The sequence below is a fragment of the Microtus pennsylvanicus genome, chromosome 5, assembly GCF_037038515.1.
Source record: "Microtus pennsylvanicus isolate mMicPen1 chromosome 5, mMicPen1.hap1, whole genome shotgun sequence".
In the NCBI taxonomy this organism is placed as follows: domain Eukaryota; kingdom Metazoa; phylum Chordata; class Mammalia; order Rodentia; family Cricetidae; genus Microtus; species Microtus pennsylvanicus.
Window position 1 is genome coordinate 9,563,865 of NC_134583.1, and position 25,306 is coordinate 9,589,170.

The following is a 25,306-nucleotide window of genomic DNA, read 5'->3' on the forward strand; positions in this document are numbered from 1 at the left end:
CTGACGGGAACACGGAAGCGGAAGTAGGAGGCGGGTGAGCCCGGTTTCTAGGAGACGGACGCTTTGAGGCTTGTGTTTCTGCTGGAGTCAAGGCCTCAAGGAACTTGTCACCTAGGAGCTTAAGCGTTTTACCTGAGGGGAGAAATTGTGAGCTCTTTGAGCACCCTTGATGTGTATAACGGAAAAGACCGGCGTTTAAACTAGCAGTTTCTACTTGGCATCCTGAAAGCTTTTCTTTTTCTCTGAGCTTTATCCTCAGCCTGTAGCCACAGCGATCGTTGTGGCTCCATGCACTTTTCCTACTCATGGAGCCTCTGGCTTTTTGTTTTGTTCCCCCACACCACACACCTCGCAGTGTCCCGTATGTAACTGCACAGAATAGCTCCAGATGCAGGACTCTAATTCTCAGTGTTGGCTTCACAGGCATCATGAGTGATGCTCAACCCCATGTGCTTTGTCAGATTTTCTCTATTGTGGGAGCTTGAGGCTCACACTTGAGGCATCAGCGTTGGTGGCAAGCACCTTTACTGTCCGAGCCGTTTCGGCGGCCCTTGGAAATTTTCTTTATACAATTATAACCGCTTTAACTCTACATTAGCATGCTTGTTTCTTTCGAGACTTTCCAGTTTCATCTTCTCCCAGCTGTTGTAAAACTGTATCGCACTGACCAGCTTTCTTTAAATATATTTACTTCGTCTACAAGTTATTTTTATTAATGGCATGATATGGATCTAAGTTCTTCTCCCGCCCCTAGACTAAAAATTCAAGGTCATTTATTAAATAATTTATAACATACCAGGCGGTGGTGGCCCACACCTTTAATCCCGGCACTCAGGAGGCAGAGACAGGTGGATCTCTGTGAGTTCGAGGCCAGCCTCATCTACAGAGTGAAGTCCAGGACAGGCTCTAAAGCTACAGAGAAACCCTGTCTCGAAAAACCAAAATAATAATAGTAATAATAATAATAATAATTCATAACTTTCCTTGGCCATGGTGGTAATCTTTTTGACCACAGAGTCTTTTAGGGTCTGAATCTGTCCAGGCCTTTTTTAATTATTGATTTTTATTGAGCTCTACATTTTTCTCTTCTCCCCTCCCTGCCTCTATCAGGCTTGTTTTAATCTTGGACTAGTAGTACGAGTAAATTTCATTTCGCTTTGAGGGGATTCGACAAAGTCACTGTACGCTTTGCAGCTCTGCTGGGGGTGGGGAAGGTTTCCAGAGGGCTCTGCTCTGCTAGGGGGAAAGTTTCCCCATTAAAGTGCCACAGCTCCACCCTGGCTCCCTCGAATGGTGTTCGTGCAAGGGCCACACCGCGCAAGCCTCACTTAAGAGATTTACGGGGAGGGAAATAACCAGAACGGCGGCTGCCTCTATGATGAGAAACAACAAACTAAACAGAACACAGAGGTTATATAGGACTTCTTGGAGGGGAGGCACTCAGGGATGTTTACAGTTGATGGAGTTTTGTGACCTGATTCTGGGGCAAGCTCAGGGAATTCCGGGACTGTTATACAGAGAAACCCTGTCTTGGAAATAAAACGACATAAAAAGAACAATATGTGTGAATATACCAGTTGAATACAGTGTATTTGACTATAGTATAGTATATTGACTATGGAATATTTCAAATACACTAGATTTGAATATAGTAGTATATTTAAAGCCTGTTACCCAAGCGTAGCTCCAGCAGATATCTGAATAAGTCAGACCTGTCAGCAAGGGATAACACTTGGTGGTCTCTTCAATTAAACTGACTAACCTCATACACGTACATATCACAGATTGAAATTACACAATGACGTCTTGCCACAGTGATCCATGACTAACTACTCAAGAACACCAACGATCAGCCTGCTGTACTTCAATAGTTTTACTGGCTTTTGATACTAAGTAATCCTGGAACTCAGACCTACCCGCCTCTGCCTCTCAAGGGCCGAGATTCAAGGTGCCGTGGTACAGCACCCCCCTTCCAGGCTGTGGGGACGGGAAAGTTACCCGGATTAGATGATGACAAGGTGCAGATTGTGCCACTTGACCCCTGAAATATCAGAACTTCCCTTCCCGGCCAGACCAGGTAGCTGGGGATAGGAGGGAGACTAAAAGCTCATCATTCCCTTTGCCATGCCAACCCAAGTGGAAATGGCACCTGTTCATCAGGATTCTGTCCCAAACCCAGGGAGCCACCCTATGGGCAAAGAAACCATTCCACATAGGCATGATTTGTCCTTAGCTACACATGTTGATCAGAACTGTGGTTAATGCAACCGCAGTGAAGAGTTACGTCATAAAACTGAATCTTTATACCACATGTGTTTCCGCCAACTTACCTTTTCCCTCTGCTGCAAAGCCTGCATGCAGCAGCTTATGGACCACGGAACGGCGAGGCCTAACCACTACCGTATGACTAGAAGTCTGTGGTCTGATTGGCAGAGAGGATCAATTCTTTAAACTGCTGTCCTATTTCTCATACTCCGTTAAGAATGATCAGAGTATCCGGCCCTGCCCCTTGCTGTAGCAGGAAATCTCCCCTTACCCTTCACCATGGACATGCACTTTCCCTGGGCAGCACACTAGAGCTGACCCTGTTGTCAGGAGAGCAGATACCCCCCCATCTGCCATGTGTTAGCATGGGTGAGGGAAATTTCAATACATTGCTACCTATAGGAGGCAAAAGAACTGGTCCCGTGACAACGAGAGTTGGAGAATTAGCCCTTTCCCTCACTGGCTGCAGCACGTGGGAAACTGAGGGGATCCTGTTGGCGATGGGGCAGGTGACCCCACCCACCTCCTATGCCTCTTACAGCAGTTGAAGAGAGGACACTGCACTGTGCCTGGTTGGTGTGAGTGTGGGCAAGCCAGACCTGACCCACTTCTCACTGCAGGCTGCACTGGGTGGGCTGGCCAAGGCAGCGCTGGAGTTCACTCTGATGCTGACAACAGAGGAGAGCTGACAGGCTAACCAAGCCAGTGACACCCAGGCCAAGAACCAGAGCTGGGAGTTGGTTGACATCCACCTCATCTATAAACATGTGAAGGGGATGAACCTACAGATCCAAAACAGAAGGATCTCCACAGCACAGGACAACAGGATATCCAGGAGGAGCCCTAGTGAGCTGCCTATGGATGGTAGAGCAGAAACCATTGATCTGGTGCCTAAACCAGATGACTCATGCATGGCTCCAGGCGAACTGTGACTCACTGTGTCACATCACAGTTTCCGTGGCAAGTCTCCTCCTGTTTTTTTTTAAATTATTATTATTATTATTTTGGAGGGGGGTTGCAAAGACGGCGGGAAGAACGGGGAGGGGCAGGGAGATGGTGAGATTGGGATTTGGAATGCATAATGTGAAATCCTCAAAGAACCAATAAAAGTTAAAAAAAAAAGACCAAAGATTAACTCAACAATTATTTAATAGTTTTTAGAATATAAGCTGCATAGCGTTTGAGTAAAAAATAACCTAACTTTAAGTACATGCTTCAGGACACTTGGCTAAGCAGTGAGCATCTGCCTGTGATGACCAGCACATAAGGGTGAGCACACTGCAGTGTGAGCTGTACAAAGACATGGAGACGGACGCACAGCACAACACCTAGAAACAGTTAAATACAACACAGAACATGATTTCAAGTATTCAAACACTGCTCTCTGGCCAAGGAAAACCGCCCCCACCCCCCAACAAACAAAACCCAACACGACTGTGCTCTGTGTGAGTGAGGGGAAGACAGAGCTGTTTGGCTCTTGTGGATACGGCGTTCTTTTACTCCTCTCCACAGAGACTGACTGGCTCAGGGTAGCTTGAAAGCAGTATAGGGATAGTTCTTCCTCTTAACACTGGGGACAGTGGGGAAGGGTGGCTAAAGAAATAAATTACAGCAAGGGGCTATGGCAGTCGCCTTCCCATTATTGCATAGTCTCCCGCGCAGCCGCTGTGGAGGGCACAAACAGCTGCTGCGATCTTTGTACAGTTCTATGATCATCTTTGCTGAGAACATCCCTGCTATGTTTCCTGCTTTATATGCAGGATAAGAAGGGCCAATCAAGTGGTTCTACCTGTAAGCTTAAGGCAGGGACTTCCCCCAAAGGACCTGCAGAGAATGCAGTCCCATGCCACTGGAAGCATTTCCTCAAGAAGGGGGTAGAGGTCACTGCCAGAGGAAAACAGGTGGCTGGACTGGGGTAGTGTGACCTCTAGCTGGTTCCTAGTCATGAGCTCTGGCACCACTTGAGAGCCTTCCCCCCCCCCCAGCACAGCAGGAGGTCGAGAGCTCTGCTAAGCTCTGCTACGTTGTAAATACAAACGTATAGTGCAATGTTGTTTTGTTTTGTTTTTTTAAATAACCGCTGGATACATTTAAAAAAAAAAATCAGATCCAAGGTGAAGTAGTATCAGAGCACGGAGTTCACAAACAGTTGTCCAAAGGGAGTGCTGGGGGAAGATGCTGTGATCACGAGCTCACTACAAACTGTTTCTGCTCTATGAGTGGTCAGATGCTGTCACCAGCTCAAACCACTGCCTCAGGGCATCACTGAGGGTCTCAGGAAGGGCATTCACATCTCGAAGAATGATGTAAAATGGAAATGGGAACTCTTCCATGTAAGATCGGATTTCGGGCATCTCTCCAGGTCCTTTAAATATTGGTACTTTAATGTCCAAGATAGAATCCTGTTAACAAAAGACATTTGGGAAGAAATGGGAAAAATTAATCAGATCTTTGACAAGTTTATTGGTGACCTCGCTAGTTGACAAACTTTTATTCAGAAGGCAGCTCCTTCTGGGACAAGGAGCAGTTCAAGAAAGAGGAAGGAAGAAACCGCTTTCCTTGCAGCGGTGTCTCCATGCTCTCCAGAGACATCCCACTCTCCTTGCCGGCCAGCTGCTGGGACGCTATGGGAAAGGCTGGTCTCTACAAGTATCACACTTTCACACAGAGGGAAACTATACCCCAGAGGCTCTGGAGTCTGTGAACCTCTGCTCTCCTACTCACGACCTATCCTTTTCAGTATTGTGCAGGATGCTCTGCACTGTGTGAGGCTGAATGAAGGAAAGTGTGCAAAGCACCAGCCCCTCAGATGACAGAGCCGCAGCCATACGTTAGAGCAAGTTCAAGGGCCCCTTTCTCTGCAGAATCACGGCTTTTGGGGAGCACTCACCCGTGCATTGGGATTATCCAACACAACAAAAATGACGAAGATGTTGGCATTCTGGGCAGCCTGGACTGCCGCCAGGACTCTATCTTTGCCTTCGAGGAAAAGGCCTCGTCCATCAGAAACTATGAGGAGTAGTTGTGCAATCTCTGTAGAAGCCGCAATTAGAGGAGGAAGGGAAAAGGGAAGCCCATTAAACAACTGAAAACCATCTGCGGGCCCACTAAGCAAACAGATACCTGGAACTGCCACATTCTGCACACACACGAGAGGCCTAGATTCAGACAAGTTAGACACTCAGCTGATCAGACACTGCAGACTCTTCTATTACTGCTCCAGGGAGGGTCAAATTTAGATCAACTTCAACTGGGAAGCAATTGATTTTTTTTTTTTTAAAGATAGGGTTTCTCTGTGTAGTCCTCCTGGCTGTACTAGAACTTACTCTGTAGATCAGGCTGGCCTCGAACTCACAAAGATCCACTAGCCTTTGAATCCCTGGGATTCAAATAATTCTCATTGAGTACATTTGCTTTTTCCTATAGAGAATGAATATATATATGGTGATGGGGGGAGGGGTTGGGGGTTGTAGGGACTCAGGAGATGGTTCAGTTGGTAAAATGATAAAATGATGTTATGCAAGCATGGACCTGACTTAGGGTTCCCAGCACCCACATCAAAGTCAGGTGTGACAATGAATGCCTGTAATCCCAATGCTGGAGCGAGGGAGACAGGAGGAAGCCTGGGGTCTGATGGGGTCTCACTGGGAACTCTGGGTTCAGTGAAAGACCCTTTCTCAAATAAATAAACAAACAAGCAGACAAACAGCATGATCAAGGAAGACTCCCAGTGTCAACCTCGGGTTTGTACACACACGTGCATCTACACACACACACACACACACACACACACACACACAGGGAACACATATGCACACACCCACCAATTAAAAACCAAAAAGATAGTGAAGGGCAGAGGATTAGAGCAGTCATTTGTTAGCAGAGGGAAGACGGTGGCTCACCTGGACTGACATTCTGGGATAGCTTCTGGGCAGCTGCAAACATTTTGGCTGCAGACTCTAGAAACTAAACAGAAGCAGCACAGATTACTGCTACCCCCTTCCTAGCCAGAGATCCCCATGGCGCCTGACATAGTCTGTCTTCGTACTGTGCAGCACTTCATACAGAAAGACTGCCACTCACTAGTGCCCTAAACACTCCAAAGGGAGAAAGATGACGAAAATGTGAAAGCCAACAGTTTCCTTCTTTCAAGAAGAGCAAGAAAATAAACCTGCTGAACAAAATAGAAGGCAGACTGAGAGCAAGGACTAAGAACAGAGGCTGTCATCTTCTTAGGAGTCCCTAGCTTTGCTCCCCATCATTTTATCTTAACGGAGAGAGCCTGGGCAACACTGGGCAAGAACTCTGTTTTTCAAACTACTCAATCGTGCTAACGTCAATGATCTTTAAGGACCGAGGAAAAGGAGCCGTACCCTGGCTAAAGGATGCCAAGGCAACAGTTCTGGCAACATACAGATCGAGGTTGCCATACTACCTGTTCTAATTCCAGAAGGCAGATGGAGGTTTCTAAAAATTGGTGTCTCTTAACATCAGCTTTAGATAAAAAAAAAAAGCATGAGTACTCTATCTGCATTTCCACCACTATCAGATCCCACTATAGATGGTTGTGAGCCAACATGTAGTTGCTGGGAATTGAACCAAGTACCTCTAACCAGTCCTTCTAACTGCTGAGCCATCTCTCCATGCCCCAGCTTTAGAATTCACGCAAACAAATACTGACTTCACGAGAATACCTGTGCAATCTTAGTCTTCCTCTGTTGGAATTTGCAGAGCCGCAGAATCTGAGACCCAGAAGAATCACCGAACTGCTCGTGGAATGGGTGCAACAGCTTTACTGACTCTCCAAAACTGGAAAAGAAAACCAGATACAAAATGATTTTTCCCCAGTCATGTGATCAAATCAATAAAGGCTAGAAACAGAATTTCCCCACTGGGATTAAAAGGCAATGTTAGAGCCAGGCGGTGGCGGCACACATCTTTAATCCCAGCACTCGGGAAGCAGAGGCAGAGTTCGAGGCCAGCCTAGTCTACAAAGCGAGTTCAAGGACAGCCAAGACAAGAAACCCTTTCTCAAAGACGGCTCAGTGGTTAAGCCAAGAGGTTAAAGAGCACCTATTTCAGGAGACCCAGGTTTGGCCCTGCCTGTAAATCACAAATGCCTGTAAATCCAGTTCAAGGAATCCAGCGCCTCTCCTGGCTTCGAAGGCTATTGCATGCATATTTGATGTACAGCCATACAAAAAGGCAACCACCCATACACATACAATTTAAAAAGGCTTTAAAAGGCAACATTACCTGCACACAGCAATCTGACCCACTTCCAGGAGGGTTAGCGCATTACCAATCACAGCCAGAGACTCAAACGCAAGCTATGAAGAAGAGAGAGTTGAAGGCATCAAATCTCCTCTAAACCAGTTTGCTTTAAGATGTCACAAAACATTATTTTTTTTGGATGGTGAACAGTGAACAACACTCCCGAAATGTCATACAACGCCCCCAGGCTGGAGTGCCCCTCAGACTCTCCTCTGTATCGTAGATGCTTCAACTCCAATGCATCACACTGATAGGAATGGTTTGCTTGCTATACTACTGAGAAATGTTTCATAAATGCAACTTTTCTTTCTTTCCACAGCAGAGACTACATAAAATCTTCCCCGCCCCCCAGACACAGTTGCTTTGTATAGCTTTGGAGCCTGTCCTGGAACTTGCTCTGTAACTTCAAGCCAGAGGCCTTGAACTTGCCTCTGCTGGGATTAAAGGTGTGCATTACCACTGCCAGGTTCATACAATCTTTCATATGTAACTAAACTTAAAACAGCTTAAATTCATTCTCATGTATACAGTCTAACTATAGAACTGAGATGGAAATGTTATCACCAGGGTCTTTCGGCTGAGTCCTGTCCTGCTCTGTAGAGGGTCTTTTTCTGTGTGTCTGCCCAGGGAACACCGTCCCTCAACTGCTGGTTTTGTATGTGATGCCTGAGATTTCTCTGCTGCCATCTGTTGCCCCTGAGATTTTTCCTGCCTTTTAATTCTTTAACTGGCAGAGAAAATGAGCCCTGCCAGGACCCCTGGAGTGTGACACTACATCTCAGAATGCTGGGGAAGAATGGGTTTTGAAAACGGAACTGAAAAGGGAGGGGGCATCTTGATTTTTCGAAGTCATCTGAAGACCCTCAAAATTTCCTATTTACATTTCTTCCTTTCCACCTGAATAGGAGGGGAAAAAAATTGTGCTTAGTGTTTTTCTTTTGTGCTTCACTGCTCCAAGACCCTATGCAGTTTAAAGATAGGCCCAAAGAAACTAATTATCAAGTCAGCCAGATAAACTAAAACCCTTGAAACAAAATGGTTTGTATTTTGAAAATAATATTCCTGCCTATATAAAGAAAGTAAAAATTTAGCTAGCTCACCATGAAATAAAGCATAAGAAGAAAATTTTTATTTATTTAAAAATGGCTACAAAAGCTAACAGGTGGAGGTGGTGCACACCTTTAATCACCATTATTCGGGGGGGGGGGGTGCACAGGCAGGTGAATATCTGGGTTTGAGGCTAATCTGGTCTACAAAACTAGTTCTAGGACAGCCAGAGCTGTTATACAAAGAAACCCTGTCTCAAAAATGGGGAGGGGCACTCATAATTGCTTGGAGGAAATGCTTTAAGGTTGCCAATTTGCGGGTTCTAAATTTCAGGTGTGAGTAAGTTAAAAAGGATAGTCTTCTTAGGCACCCACTGAGCACTTCTGTGGTCTTCACCGCACTCCCTCCTGCACCCCCATGCAGCTCTGTCTGGTGTGAGAGCACACAAAGGCCACACTTCCACATCAGTGCCCACCAGTGCCTCCTCTTAGACCTTGGGGGGTGGAATAGCTAAGGATGGCTAACCCTCTTCCTTCTTTGGATACTGCCCATTTTAACATTTAATAGCTCATTGTCTTCATCTGCAGCAAATGCAAAGAGATTTCAAATTCAAAACACTCAGTTACAAAGTTTTATATGCTGACAGACAGAACTTTAAAAAGACATGACAGATGATAAACTGGTCAATATAGCTAATTAGCCTTTGTAAATGAAACGGTTAAGGCTTGCATTCCTCTATCAAGTGTCTGTCTTTAAACAAGCCTGTAAGTAGTCTACAGATAAAGGACAAGGGAATGAATGAAGGGAACACAGACTTAGTTTTAAAAACAAACCCTCCTTCATTTCTTTACTTTTCAATTTCTGGGTCAGAATTATCTTAAAGAATTCTTTTATCTTCTATATTCCCAAGTCAACCAACACATAGCTTAGATATAAAGCCCACACAGAACTGTGAGAAAACTAAAAAGCAAAAATGAGAAATCTTATCACCACCCACATGAACGACAGCACAGTTTTAGAACAAATTAGTTAAAAATGCATTACACTGAGTACTTTTAAATACACATTTAATCTTTATCACTGAGGTAGGGACTGTTATAATCCTCAATTTTTTCCAGAAAGTATAAAACTGATAAGCTGCCCCAAGTTATGGTGAGGTGGGATGGGAACCAGACTCAAGAGGGTGTGGGGTAATATCCTACAGGCCACATATTTCTGCACTGTACTGACAGGCTCTCAAGCCACAAGAGCAGCCGAGGTGCTAAAAGCACTTTCAGACTGGCTGTCTCCTGAGGTCAGGATATGCTGATGTTCTCCTGCTCCTTCTTTGTAATTATGGGGACAGACTGGAAAAGAGGGGTTAATTCCAAGCAAGTGACAGAGCTGCGGACATGACTTTAGGCCTGCTACCCTGAAAGCAAAATGCTAATGAACTTCCCCCTCAGTTTCCCTTGTGAGATAAACACGGGTGATCTTCAGGATTCAAATAAACCCTGGGACTCCCTTCTGAGACTGCTGTGTAAACTGTGTCTCAATTATTCCCGATAGTTTATGTTGGGGCTGGACCCCGACAAGAGGGTACTTACTAAGATTTTCTAGGAGAGCACCCATATTTTAGGTCAGTTGTTGGCTTATGCTAGATAATAACATCACTGTAAAAAACCCTCAAAACAAAAAAAAAATCCCCTAGAAACCAAATAGACAATAGTTTCAGAAACCATGTGATATGCAATCAAAACAGTTTAATAAAACAGCTTAATTTTTGCATTTTATAGAAAATAAACACTGTTCAGCATAAAAACAGTAAGGGATCAAAGTATTTGTGCAATCATGGAATTGCCTTTCAGGCCTTAAAAGCACACACCATCCTAAGCCCAGTCACCGCATCCTCTCTGCCCACTGTCCGGATACACTCGACAGCCTGGACAGCATGGCTTGGATTTCGCTCTCCTCACCTGCTTGGTGTGGTTGTCTACCATGCTGGAAGAATCATCAATAGCCAAACAAATCTGATACTGCCGTTTGCTGGGCTTGGTCCTCCGAAGCCAGATCCTGTCTTTCCGAAACTGACTGGCAATGTACGGAATGATCTTCCGCATGTTCAGCCGCTTGCCCGTGCGATAGTCCCCCCTGTTACAGGAAAGATGAACACAGTCCCATGCCTCAGATTTAAGACAAAAATCATGTTAGTAATAACTTAAAACTAGAGTGTCAGGTAACTAGTCCTCGGGCAAAGGTGCTACCATTCACTGAAGACTGCAGGCTAGTCTTCCGACCGCCAGCTAGAGCCCTGGTCCAAGATCTGACTGCAGTAACTAAGTTTTTCCAGAAAAGCTAAGCCACATTTTATAAAATTAGAAAATACAATTTTCTGTATTTAAAAACAAAGTCCTATATGCTTCTCTTTCCTGTTCTAGACCATGACTTTGACCACATCTTTGCGGCCTTAGTCATGGCTGAGTCACACCACACCAGCACAGGGAACACAGGGAACAGCACCACATCTAAGGCTGTTTCCACACAGCAGTAATGTAACTGCCTTCATGCATATACTTCTTTCCCACAGAAGAGCACACACACACGGTTACTATGTGCAGCTAACAGGGGACAGTAGCAGTATCGAACACCACACTGGTGCCCAGATAGCAGAAGTGGCAGTGTTATAAATGGTTGACACTGACCTCTAAGGGCCTCAAGAGGAAAGACTTACCTCAGCTTGGCTGCCTGTGTGGGCTCTAACAGCAGACGAAGCTGCTCGCACAGTTGTTGTGAAAGAGATGCAGTTAAGACTAGGTAACTCTGCCACATCTCAGCTGCAGCCTTCTCCTAGGACAGCAAAACAGAATTATTATTAGACTGTTGAAGCAGAAAAGAACTTGCATGAACTTTTTTGGCAAAAGCACTTTAAAGCCTTTCTCAGCAAGCAGCAATTCAACTAAATCAATAAAAATGTTCCCTTGCCCCCAAACTGATAACCTACAGTTCCAAGAAAAAGGGTGCAATAGGCCAGTTAATGGGAACTCACAAACAAATCAACACTTTCCTCCTGTTACCTAAAGAACAGGATATGCATGCCCTGCACAGCGGCATGTGTGAATGAGGACCTCTGGGTGAGGCTGATGTAGCCACTCTGAGCTCTCACCAGTTTTCAGAGGGAAAGCGACAACAAATAGCAATCCCCCCAGCAGCACCGATCCATGGACACACAGGCAGAACACGATATACACGGGTCGGACGAAAGATGATATACACACAGAAAAGAGGTTTGCACATGCACCTCTATATTTAGAAAGATGATACACACAGAAAAGAGGTTTGCACACGCACCTCTATATTTAGAAAGATGATATACACACAGAATAGAGGTTTGCACACGCACCTCTATATTTAGAGGTTAAACCATTAAAGAAAAGACACTCCACAGCAGCAAAGATCTAGAAGATCTGCAAGACCACAAGCATGACCTTTTCCCTAGCTTCCTTTATAAAGCCAGGAACGCAAATTAAAGGAACCAAATACATATGTCTGCTTTAATGAGACTATAGCTCTAGTGGCAAAGCAGGTACAAACAGTGGATGCCCAGGCTTAAATTAGATTCTGACTATACTTTCTACTGGTCTCTCCCTTTTACAATGTAACTGGAGCCAAGAACCTACTGAGTTGTATCCTACAAACTCAGGCAAATGATTTTGTGGAAAGAAAGCTCTGACTTACCTCTTCTGCATTCCCATAGTCATGAGCCTGCCAGGTCTCCAGCTGTCGCTCCATCTCCTGTCTCAGCTCACTGACATCTTTTAAAAGGGGCTAAGAAGGAAAAGCTACTGGTAAGTGGTGGCCCAGGCTGTAATCAACATCTTATCATTGGCTGTCTTTCTACAGTGTGACCTTGTTGCAGGTATGTCTGAACTCACAACTTAGACAAATTTAAGGGGGCAATCAAATGATTTCACTTCCTGTTTGCAAGACCACATGGATGAGTAAAACTTTCATCAATTAAAATACAGCCTAGTCAAACAAAATAAACTGAGACTTCTTTTCTTATGTGTACACAGACGCGCATGTACATGTGGAGACCAGATGACATCAGGGGTTTTTCTTCCAGAGTCACCTACTTTCTGATAACCTCTATCTCCATGAAGTCAAATTACTACGGGGAAGGATCAGCTACAAGGCTCCTCATGTGGATGGAGAGATGGCTAAGTTAGTTAAACACATGTCTTGCAGGCATGACCTGGATTCTAGCCTCAGAACCCATGCAAAAAGAAGCCAGGCACGCTGATACATAATATCAACACTAGGAGGTAGAGATAGATGGATCCCTGGAGCTGGCTGCTTAGCCTCCTTAGCCTATTTGAAAAATTCCAGGCCAGTCAGAGACACCAATTTCAAAAAGGAAAAAAGTGGACAGCAGTGAAGGACACCCGAGGCTGTCCTCTGGCTTCCACCTGTACTCAAGTACAGAGACCCCACTGACCACCTCTGCACCTTCCCCAAACGTTTCTTCCTATACAGAAAGTAAAGTTACTGTTACATAATGCCATGGGTTGTTAGCTGTCCTTAACACTGTCACCCTAATAGCCAATGCTAAAAACCAGCGCTACACACTGGATGAGTCTGGAATGACTTCATAGTTTAACAAAGGATGTATGTATTTACTAAAAGATTGCTGTCACACCAAAAGTCCTCTTAACAATTTTGATAAGAATTGATATTCCAAACAAAGGGCTATTCCATAGAAGTTCTAAGTAACTTAAACTAAAAATTAACAGAGTTGTGAGTTCAGTACTTGGAAAACTGGATCCACAAGGAACTGACGAAGTGTATGAATGGTTGAGTCCCGGCTTCTTTCTGGTTTCTCTGTCTCCTGGTGAGAGGTGCTTGTTCTTGGGTCTTGGTCTTCTTTTGTTTTAACTGTCTGAGTGTCCATATCCATCTCATGAGAGCCTGTATTCATAGAAAGATATAGTTTCATTTATCACGTTATTTAGGTAAGACTGATCTTTCACGACTGCCTGCCCTCACTCAACAATTTCCACCTGTCTCTGCTCCATGTTGATTCCTTACGTCCTGTAGTCTCCGTTGTCACTGCCAACAGGAATGAGGCAGAAGAAAAACTCTTAAATCTGCTACAACCTTTAGAATTTTTATTTATTATCCTGGTGGAAGCTATTTATGTTTAAAGAGTATGCACATCCAGCACATGACCTGTGTATGTGGTGGTGCAGGCCTGTACTGTCAGCACTGGAACACCCAGGAAGATTGTGCGTGCTAGGCCAGTCTGGCTATATCATGGAATCCTATTTCAAAGACCAAAATAGCAAACTGCCTTGTAACAGAATTTGGTTAGCCATGAAATCTTTTCATATACATTTCCTCATTTTATTTCTTTAATATTTTTCCTTCCTCTATGCTTGTGCCTTAATGTAATTAAAAAACAATCTCTATAATTAATGATCAAGAACATTTTATGCAACTTCAGTAGACAGACTTCTTCTGTTTTTCCATATATGTTTAAAAAAAAAACACATGAAGCCGGGCGGTGGTGGCGCACGCCTTTAATCCCAGCACTCGGGAGGCAGAGGCACGCGGATCTCTGTGAGTTCGAGACCAGCCTGGTCTACAAGAGCTAGTTCCAGGACAGGCTCCAAAGACACAGAGAAACCCTGTCTCGAAAAACCACACACACACACAAAACAAAAAACAAAAAACAAAAAAAACAAAAACACATGAATTTCTCAGAAATTCTGTTTTACCTGATGATGGATATTCTGCAAGACCTTCTTTTGTATCTCAAATAGATTATGATAGGTGAATTATTTTCACCAAAATCAGAGATTAGAATAGGAAAGGACAAAGAACAGATTTCACTACAGTGCAAGAACTAGACAGCCTTGGGCTTTCCAGTTTCCTCCCTCCTCAGGGCTCACTAGAGGCCGCAGCAGGGTCTGACTTCACTGCCTCTGGCTTCAGCTGCTCTGTGTCCTCTGCTCTGAGCAGCTCCTCTTCTGTATCCATGAAGATATCTTCTGCTTCCTCATCCTCCTGGTCCTGTCTAGCGTCCTTTGTCGTCTGCTGCTGTTCAGTACTGGCCACATCTGCCAACAATGCACGGAGGGAGAAAACTTACTTTATTCGCAGAGTAAAACGATGCTGAATGGATTACAGTCTGTCACTTCTGGCTTTCAAGTTCTACTAACACTGGTTCTGCCACTGACCAACCATGGGACTCAGACACTTTTTTGGGCCTGAACAGCTCCCACTGTCCTACTGATGTAACTGCCCATTGTCTACCTCCTAGAGAAGATACAGAGATAGTATGCATACATACACATAACAAGAGAAACAGGCATTTATCTGGGTTTTTACTGATGTAAACAGAAACCGGTGTGGAGTGTGGGCATGTGACTTTGGAGCAGCTACTGGAACCATGGTTGGAGAAACTTGTAAGTAGACAAACTAATATAAAACAGGGCACAGAAAGAGTCTCAGCATTTTAATCTTGGACAAGTTCAATTTGAAGACCTCATGGCTCCCAGAGATTTGAGAAATTATATAACCAAGAATTCCAATGTCTCTGACATAGAGCAAAAGCTGAGTATATTCTTCCCAAGGCTATGACTAGACTAGGCTTGATTCAGTCTCTGTCTTTCTCTCCCACAACAAAGGATTTCACAATGCGCAGGCTGGCCACAAGTCTGCCAAGGATGTCCTTGAACTTGTAATGCTTTGGAGTGATGGGGAAGTAGTCAGCCCACTTAGCTTTATGTAGAGCTGGGAATCAAATCCAGGGTTTTGGGCACACTAGGGAAGCACTCTTACCAACCGAGTTAACAACCAGAGCTCAGGTCCCATTCACTACTCACTGCCCATCACTTCAAGTCATCTGGTGTTTATACACTGGATCTATGTAGAGCCCCACAGTGGAGTCTTGCCTTATGAGAGGCTATGAGACACTGCCTACGGTAATGAAGAAACAAGCCCAGGCTCCAGCCTGCGGAAGGATCTGGACCAACCATAAATACAGTGATCAACTTTCTCTTTTGTTGTTCCAAATACAGTCAGAGACAAGAAGCATTATAATCATTTCTGTTCACTTCACAAGAGAGGACTGAAAGACAGGAACTGGGGTGACTGGCCACTGACTTTCTCCTTCCAGTTTCTATTATAGCTGGTCACCATTCAAGGACATTCAAGAATGTTCAATGCAAAGAAATGAAAGTCAGCACCAGGATTATAGCATGTGGCTAGCTGTCTGTGAGGATAGAGGGCTAACCCAGGATACGGTTATTTTAGTACCAGAACAAGTTGTATTCCTGCCTTACACAAATACTGTATGTACTGAGAGAAAACAGTTTAAAAAGCCTTTTCCCCTCTTCTACTTTGCCTGGCATGTACAGTCATACTGTGTAATGTCAGAGATCGCTTTGTGAGTAAAAGCAGAGTATTCCCACCACCATACCGTAAGTCTGTGCGTCGTATGCATCGCTGCCTTGCTTAATATGTTCAAACGTGTCTGAGTCTTCCACCCGAGCCTGGGGCTGGGGCTGGGCCAGGCCCTGCTCAGGGTTCCTGTCTGGATCCACAGTCCTCAGCCTCTTATGCACATGCTCATTGTGGTCACCCATGGAGCGTTCATTGTCAGCCTGCCCAGGTTTCCTCTTAAAACTCTGCAGGATTAATGAGATCATCAGAACCTTGTCTGCAATGACAAAACCTCAAAACAACCAAAACTCATCCCTAGGGAGGAGGTTAATCAGGGATAGCCACACAACAGTGGAATTCCTCACTAAAGTTTTGTGTTTTGGTTCCCCTCCACCCACTCTGAAGCTCAGACTGGCCTTGGATTTGCTATGCAGCTAAGATAACCTTTAAACTCCTGATTCCCTTGCTTCTGCCTTCCAAATGCTGGATATAAGGTACATACCACCATGACTGGATCTATGATATAACTAACAAAGTTAAGAAAGCAAAGAAACATCCATATGTATCATGTGTATAAGTGAAACTGGTAGCACTGACTCTCTATGTGAAAGGTCCTCTCGGTGGTTTAGGGACAGAACAGCATACAGGCTTTTAGGAGACTGTTGGTTTGCTTTTTGAGTATAGTCATCTCATGGGCATGAATATATTTTAAAAAACTGTTAAGTCTGAAAAACCATGGGCAATGTCAAAAGTAAGCCTGGTTTGTTGGTGCTGCACACAGCTCTTGAGCTCTAGAGCAGGAGCAGCAGCCACTGGAAAAACCTGGTCGGAGTCTTCTAAGGCTAATTATGAGGTCTGGTAAACGAGCCAAGGCTAGAAATGTGGTCGTTTGCTGTTGGTTTTTCAACAGTCAGTATGTGTGTTCATGTGTATGCAGAGCTCATGGAGGTCAAAACTGGAGTTACAGACAGCTGTCAACTGCCATGTTCCATAGGTGCTGGGACAGAACCTGGGTCCTCAAGTAAGTGCTCAATTGCTAAGATATTTCTCTAGCCCCATCATTTGCTTTTAAACTTCTTCACTTTTCCTACCTGCCTTCATCTAAATTTAACCAAAGAACGATAGAAACCTGTGTATTTTTGCTGGTCTGTCGCTGGGAGGCCAAACGTGCAATCAAGTTGGATTCATGTCCTTCTGCCTGGTTTGCATCTGCAGCTCCAGTCCCATGTTCCTAAGAAACCCAAATCAGAAAAGGAGGAGGGGAGAAGCTATTAAAGCAATGGCTGCCGTGTTGCAATGGATTCAGCTTTTCTCAGTGCCCACTAGTCTCAGGGGGTAACTCCCCTGTGTGCCTTCCTGATGCAGAATTCCACCCCTAACAGAAGCCCTGCTTGTGGACAGCAACACAAAACTGAAATAAATCCAGGGCCCTGGCTTTGCTGATTGTTCCTTGTCTATGGGAGCATAAGGTCTTATTCTGAAGGCCAGACAGACCAGGCTCAATCATCAACCAGTCACATACCCAGGGGCCGTCACTGAATTTTACCAAGGCTTATTTTCCTCAAATATAAGATGGAGAAAACAGAACAATAGCATCTATTTCTTGGAGCTCTGACTAATGAACATGTTCAGCACCTAATGAGTGCTCAATGAATAGTGGTGGGATGATGAATACCGTTGCTGCTGGGGAGGGCTGGGCCTGGAGCAGCGAAGGAGCAATTCAGTGATATTCCTTCTTCCCACAGCACCAGCACCAGCCATCTGAGGTGCTACCCTTAGAACACATTACCACTAGGCCAAGACGGAATAGTTTCCTTATAAAACCAGAACATTTAGAAGCCTACTGAACAACAGGGGAAACTCAAAATACCATTAGATGCACAGGTTTCTGCGTGAAGTCCAAATTTGACCTTTTTCTTCTTGGGGAGTTTTTGGAAAAGTAACACAAAACTAAAGCATCCACAGAACTGTAAGTCTAGTGACTATTTTAAAGTAAGCACATCACTCAAACACAGTCTGCAGCACACATTCTTGTTGTGTGTCCTGAGAAGAATACACAAAAAGGCCAGAATGGGAGACGATTCTTTAGACATCAACAATAACAAAAGACAATAGAAACCATATACACCAACCTGCCAAAGAGAACATGGTTTCAGACAGACAGACAGACACTGGGGACGGGGTCTCACCTCTTTGCCCTGCTCCTTCTCTGGTGCAGCCCCCGCTAGCTCCACAGCCTCTACACTCTGCACACTGTCCACACTAGTCTGTCCGCAGGAGGCGTGCTCCTTTCTCTCTGTGGCCTCTGGGACTTCCTCTTCACCACCAGACTTTTCCCCTTCCTCTTCCTCCTTCTGCAGAGGAAAAACACATAAGCTCTGGGGATGGCCTACCAGGAAGCAGATGCCCTACTCCTTGCTAAAAAGCGGGGGAGATGCTCTATGGAGCAGACTCTGTAGTAATGAAGAAATAGCTTACAAGATTCTGCTGGAAATGACATGTCTCTTCTACTACTTTTAATACAAGAAAGGTTCCATATCCCACAGTACCTGGGGCTGGAGACCTTGGTCAGCAGGGTTGGCACTGCTTTCTTCACCTCCATCAGTGGCAGTGCTGTCCTCCTCCTCTGCCTTCTCTTTCTCCTCCTTCTTCTCCTCCTCCTCCTCAGAGTGCTCTTCTGCATGGCTGGCTGTATCTCTGTCGTGCTCAGCAGCTCCTGTATCCATATTCTCCTCACCTTCCCCAGGGCCTTCCTCAGGTTCTTGTGGACTGTCACCTTCATTCCCATCAGCCTCAGGCTCTTCAGTTTCGTGGTTTGTTTCTTCCATATCTTCTGCTTTTTCTTTGATCTCCAAAGGATTCTCTTCTGACAGAAACAACAATTTTTAAAACTCATGATTTCTAAAGGTGGGAGGTAGTTAGATAAGAGAGAACACTGCCCACATTTCTAGATGTGTTGGGTTCAGTTCCCAGCACCCACATGATGACTCACAACTGTCTATAACTGTAGCCTCATGGGATGCAATGCCATCTTCCAGTGTGCAGACACACATGTGGACAAAAATACTAGTATACATAACATACACATATAAAAAATGTTTTAGTCTTATTTTTTAGGCCAAGCATTGGCAAGCTATAGCCCACAGATCAAATAGTTTCCTACATTTCTGTCTGTGACGTTTTCTGGGAACACAGCCAAATACATGCTATTTATGTGTTTGCTCTATTGTTCAAGGCCTAGGAATGTGTTTATCCCACTTAATTGTTCATTGCCTACAACAGCTGCTACTCTGTAACAACAGAGCTAAGTATCTGCAAGAGAGAACTATGGACAACAAAGCTTAAAGTATTATTTGAGGAGGGACTGGAGAAATGGCTCCCAGAGAACGAAGGTAAGTTTCCAGCATCTACAGGTAGTTCACCAACTTTTTAACTGCAGTTCCAGATGCCCAATACCCTCTTCTGGCACCAGGCACCCACGTGGTACAGGGATGTAAGCAGGCAAATACACATGGGTGCTGAGCTTAACTTAGCTTCTCATGCTAGCAGAGCAAGCATTTCCCCGAGGTCCCAAATTTTACTTATAAGTGTTTCCCTATATTTTAGATCCTTCAGAAAGCTATTAGCCAGTAACTGTCTAACATAACTGTCCTTTGGTTCATATAGACAGGTCTAAAAGAACCTAAATAAAATGGGTATTTTAAGAAGGATAACATACTATACCCTTAGTAGTTTTAATCGTAATTTTATGTGTGCTTGGTTGTTGGCATTTGGGATTAAAGCCTGATTCCAAGCTGGGTGGCGGCGGCGCATGCCTTTAATTCCAGCATTTAGGAGACAGAGGCAGGCGAACCTCAGTGAGTTTGAGACCAGTCTGGTGTACAACACAAGTTCCAGTACACCCAGGACTGTTACAGAGAAACCCTGTCCTGAAAAACCAAAATAAAGTCAAATTCCAAATTAAGATTTTTATATAAATGGTCTTTCAATCAGTCTTTGTAACATTTTTTGTCTCAACATATCTAAAAATTATACATAAACTTAGCTTTCCTAGGTACGTAACTCAGTTAAATCAGGGAAGCTACCTAGCGTCCTTCTGTGAGGCTGATCAGCACGAATGAGTTCCCACCTGTTACCCTTAGCGGGATCCCTACGCCTGAATTGGGTTAGCAGAGGCTCCAGGTTACTGCCACAGTATGTGAGACTTTCCTGGGCTTATTCTTATTCACTCTCATTCTCCAATATCACAAATTCGTATTTTAAGATGGAGACATCGAAGCCAGTAACTGAAACCCTCATTCCTCTAGAAGAGCTGCACAAAAGCCCTGGTAGACTAAACCTGCACAGTGTGCACGCTGACCCACGAGATGGCACAGTGGTGGCTCCGAAGAAAGAGGAGTAGCAATTCAAACAGTAAGGAGGGGAAGGGACAACCGAAGAGAAAGAGGTGTGCTGGTCTGTGCGTGATAGGTTTACTCAAATTGAAATGGAGATAGCAAAACAGTATTTCTGACCCTGTCACGCCACTGGCCAAAAAGGAATCAGTGCTGCCCAGTGCAGCGGACTTCTAGCTACGGGCGCCCTGGAAGACGTACCTTCTGCTTCCTCACTGTCTGTGTCCTCCCCACCACTTTTGTCCTCATTGTCAAGTTTCAAGTCATCCGGAAGGTCTAGGGCCTCAGGTTCTGGCAACTTGTCCTGCTTGCCATGGTAGGGGTCCACCTCATTCTCATCATATTCCCTCTTTGAGACAGCAGAAAGAGAACAGGGAGAGCAAAAATTCTTTACAAAACCAAAGACCACGATTTCTTAATATTACTAGCATACTTTAGTCATTTAATAGTATTTTTCAGTCTTTCATGTTAGAACCTCAAATTTCATCTTCTATATAGACTCTGTTATGTTAAAACCCAAAACTTACATTAGCAAAAACCAATAGTTAAGATACATTCACAAGGCCGGGTGGTGCTGGTATACACCTTTAACCCCAGGACTTGGGAGGCAGAGGCAGGTGGATTTCTGTGAGTTCGAGGCCAGCCTAGTCTGCAGAGCAAGTTCTAAGACACCCAAGGCTACACTGAGACACCCTGTCTTGAAAAAAACGAACAAACAAACAAGATACATTTACAAAATGCTACAATCTTCCTCCCCAACTATGCAGCCCAAGATGGATGGGAACTCACAGTCCTCCTGCCTCAGCCTCATGAATGCTAAGATTACAAGAGTGCATGCTACCATGCTTCGCTCTGATACATACTCTTCCATGAAGCATGCAAAAGGAAGCAATAAATAGGAAGGAAAAAAAATGTTGTAAGACATGCAAAGAACTGCAGTCTTGAGTCAGGAGACTGAAACACTTCTAAATGTTCACTACCTCATCAATCTGCTCATTAATTTTCTCTTGGCCTTCTTCAATGTCTTCAGGTTCTGATTCTTCTTTCTCATTTTGATGTTTTTTATGTTTGTTCAAATTCCCAGCATCCAAGTTGTCATCTTTAGCAACAAGCTCAGAATCTTCCTAAATGAAGAAAAAAAACTGTCATACATCCAAGAAACTGCTTCTAGATGGACTGGCCCTAAGATACAGATGATTTCTGCTGTTAGGCCCAACCCAGAGATGACTGGGCACTATTCACGATGGGCAGACAGCCCTCACAGCAGCAAGAATAGGGTGGAGTGGGTCTGATTGACACACCATACTCTTATCCACCCACCCTGCCATTCTCAGCTAGGAGCTGGGGTGCAGCTGCACTGGGAGAACTGGCTTCCTTCCTCCATAAGAACACATGGGAGGACTAGGACAGGCTGCTATTAGCTCTCAGTGTGAACAAGAGAAGGAAAGAGATGGAAGAAAGAGAAGAAAAACAAAAGACAGCAGGATATGGAAGGACCAGCTCCTCATTTGCAGCCTGAACTCTGGGAGGGGGACTCTTAATTACCTCATCCATTCCTGGTCCTGTTTCTTCAGCTTTACTGTCATCATCTTCATCTTCGTCCTCATCATCTCCCCAAAGTCTCTCATCTAGTTTGTCAGCTTCCTCTCCATTGAGATTGCCCATCTGCTTATCCAGGTCTCCATCCTCACTATCAGATTTCTCATCATCCTCTTCTGAAAGGGAACATGCTAAGCTTAGTTAGGCAGGTCCCTCAACCAATCCAAGTCTGTGTGTAAAAGGCAAAGATACTTCCTGGCCAAAGTGTCATTAGGATTTACCGCCTGTTTCTATAGAACACTATGGGAAGACAACAAGTATTTCTAACAAGTTTTGTAAATCATTTGGAAAAGGACTTTCATGTGTGAATAAAGAGTAGAAGCTGCTGGGATGCCTGGTTTTGATGCTGGGGAGGACACTTTACGGGATCTAGAAGCCACACTTAGGTTTAGCTACAATTTGTATTTATGAATAGACATTGCATTCCCTGATCGTTTCTTTGACTACTTTACTATGTTTGTTCAAATATTTAACTATGCATCAGATGACAAATTCCTTGCCCTCATCTTTATTCAGCTGGCTTCTTTTGCTGATAGGTATATTCTTATGTTTCAATAGCAATCATTTACACATTTCTTCTACTGTAAGTTCACATTCATTTCTGTAAAACCTTTGCTTAGAATAAGACACTGTATTTCAAGTTAGAAGTCTCTGCTTTTGACAATAATCAGATCTAAGTACTAGATTATGGCACAAGCATGGCAGATGATGGTATGTTATAAAATTATATTGTCATGCTTATAATGCTATGAGGAATACTAATAAGATGTTTCAAACAAAAGCCAACTGCAGAACCGAGTATGGTCTATGTATGTGCCTATATGCCGCAAACAGGAAAAATACACTAGTATTAAGTGGCTCATGTGGTAGGCTTAACAGTGTTTATTTTGTTCTTACAGTTTAGTAACAAACATCTACTATACTTTGACTTTATTACTGTGTGTGTGTGAGCACTCATGAGCTTGAGTGTGTGGCGGTCAGGAAGACCACAGCCGTCAGCTTTTGTTTCCTACTTTCTGAGACAGGGTCTATTTTTCTGCTGAGTAAGGTTAGTTTGCTACCAGCTTGTAGGGTTCTTTCCTTGTGAATGCTTCCCATCTGCCACTACGAGTGTTGGGATTACAGATATCCATGCTGGGTTCTGGGTCTGAACCCAGGGTCCTAGGGCTTCCAAGGCAAGTGCTTTTACTCCCTGAGCCACTTCCCTTAGCTCCCTAATATTTTTATGATACTTAAGGAAAAAGTCACTAAAAACTTATCCAACAACAAAAAAACTCCTTAAATAAATTCAGAGCCAAGCTGTTGCAGTTCATCTTGTTGTTTTTGGATTTCTCTGCAGACCACTGAGCCACTTCATCCAACAAAATCAAAGTCATGGCTCACTCAAAAGAGAACCTTCAAAGCTGTAAATCTCTGCCTTACAGGAGATGGTCACAGCAGGCACACACAGGAGCCTTCAGCTCATTGCAGAATACAGCAGCCTCCTTATCGAGATTCTACAAGAAGCAGAATGAAACGACGGATCTCAGACCTTCTTCAAGCTCGCCATCATGTGTCTTCCCATCAAAGTCTTCTGACATCTCTATGGCATTATCCTCGCCCTTAGTATCAGGCTTGGAGTTAGGGTCCTCCTTGTCCTTCTCTTGCCCCTTTTGAAATGTATCTTCTACCTTCAGGAAAAAGCGTAGGAGCACTGGTCAATGCTGTGCTTCCTGTGTGCGTCAGTTCTAGACTACAAATGCCCAAGTGAAGAGTGTGAAACACTCTGAAGCAGGACAGAGAACACAGTACAGGGACTGGATGAAGAGAGCCACATGCAGTGACTTATGAAGGCTTGCTTTATATTTCTAGAGTAAAGCTTTATTTTATTGTTTTTCTAATCAGAGGATACAGAATTTTATTTGGGCTTTTTTTCATGAGAATTATAAAAACACTATTACTACCACAAATAAACAAAGCAAAACAACAAACCAAATAAAACCTCAAAACCAGTATTCCAGAGACATTTTAAAGAGTATGAACTCTTCCCAGAGTGATGTTCACTCCTGGGAAGTCTTCAATCACAGCTCTCTCCAGGGCAGAGTTACGTACGGGTGGATCTCTACTGAGATTGAGGCTAGCCCAGTCTGTCTAGCAAGAGCTCCAGTCCATTCAAGGCTACACAGAGAGACTTTGTCACAGAAAGAAAAGGAAAAAAAAAAAACAAAACAATCCAGCTAGGTGTGGTAGCATGCCCAGAAACTGGGAGGATTAGCCTGGCCTAACATCCAGACTAAGCACTCCCCCACAACCAGTCTTATTATCCACATCCATTTTCTTTGTTTCTGTCACTTTGATCTTTAAAATAACAGTGCACTTGGAGATAGAAAGATAACTCAGCAGGTAAAAAGAACTGGATGCTTTTCCAGAGGACCTGGGTTTGATTCCTAGCTCCAATATGGTAGTTCACAACTGCCCTGTAACTTGACCCAAGGGCATCTTTTGGCCCTTGGGGGCACATACATACACAAGGCAAAACCTCCAAATACACAAAGAAAAATATCTTAAAAAAAATTTATGTTGAACTTAAAAAATATTAGGTTAAAACTTAATATTTGCAATGAATTGTACTTTTCTATTAGTTTCTCATCATTTAAATCTTAAATTATTTCCATTCAGAGAAGTGTCTGCCTTATGACTGTATTATATTAGAGAAATACAGAAAAACTGAAATAACAAGAAAAATAATTTGGACTGATTTAACAAAGAAAAAAAAAGGTGCCAGGCAGTGATAGCATATGCCCTTAATCCCATCACCTGGGAGGCAGAGGTTGGTGATCTGAGTTCCAGGCCAGTCAAGGCTACAAAGCAAGACCCTGCCTCAAAATAGTTGTAATTTTATCTTTTATATAAATTTATGATTTGATTTAGATTAGAATAGTGGCAAAGAGAAATAACGTCATATTCTTTTAGGTTACAGATGACGACTTGAAATGGCTAATCGTAGGGTACACGTACATGAGACAGATACACTACAGAGCACAACAATGTCCACGCATAGTGACATTCAAAAGCATTCCTGATCCCAATTTAAAAACACAAAACCCCCACAAAGTTTCCTTGTCTTATGATTATTATTTTTAAGATAGGATCTCATAGTCCAGCTTGGCCTGAAACTTACTAAGAGGATGAACCTCTTAGCCCTCCTCACACATGCTAGGGTTAAGGGCATATATTGCCACACCTGGTTTTCAATGTAAAAGACAAAAATATATTATTGGCCAACACTGATTTAATAATCACTTGTAATAACCATATATTTTTAG

The 25,306-nt window shown here is 43.9% G+C and overlaps 1 protein-coding gene across 3 annotated transcripts in view; it reads right to left on the reverse strand.

Annotated features, from left to right (window-relative positions):
• Positions 1-4,316: 4,316 nt before the first annotated feature.
• The window catches only part of Mdn1 (midasin AAA ATPase 1), a 125,118-nt gene continuing 104,128 nt past the window's right edge, over positions 4,317-25,306 (reverse strand). For 2 of the 3 annotated variants that reach the window (XM_075971270.1, XM_075971268.1), the window contains exons 85-102: positions 23,533-23,667; positions 21,948-22,117; positions 21,383-21,526; positions 20,604-20,751; positions 18,558-18,874; positions 18,198-18,362; positions 17,138-17,239; positions 16,046-16,253; positions 14,514-14,681; positions 13,373-13,530; positions 12,301-12,390; positions 11,297-11,412; positions 10,542-10,716; positions 7,522-7,595; positions 6,960-7,074; positions 6,168-6,231; positions 5,156-5,298; positions 4,317-4,667 (exon numbers count right to left, since the gene is read on the reverse strand). In XM_075971270.1, the coding sequence (XP_075827385.1) occupies positions 4,479-4,667; positions 5,156-5,298; positions 6,168-6,231; positions 6,960-7,074; positions 7,522-7,595; positions 10,542-10,716; positions 11,297-11,412; positions 12,301-12,390; positions 13,373-13,530; positions 14,514-14,681; positions 16,046-16,253; positions 17,138-17,239; positions 18,198-18,362; positions 18,558-18,874; positions 20,604-20,751; positions 21,383-21,526; positions 21,948-22,117; positions 23,533-23,667 (2,681 nt within the window). In that variant the 3' untranslated portion in view covers positions 4,317-4,478. The remainder of the gene's footprint in view (positions 4,668-5,155; positions 5,299-6,167; positions 6,232-6,959; positions 7,075-7,521; positions 7,596-10,541; positions 10,717-11,296; positions 11,413-12,300; positions 12,391-13,372; positions 13,531-14,513; positions 14,682-16,045; positions 16,254-17,137; positions 17,240-18,197; positions 18,363-18,557; positions 18,875-20,603; positions 20,752-21,382; positions 21,527-21,947; positions 22,118-23,532; positions 23,668-25,306) is intronic. The other variant, XM_075971269.1, reaches the window with a different exon arrangement.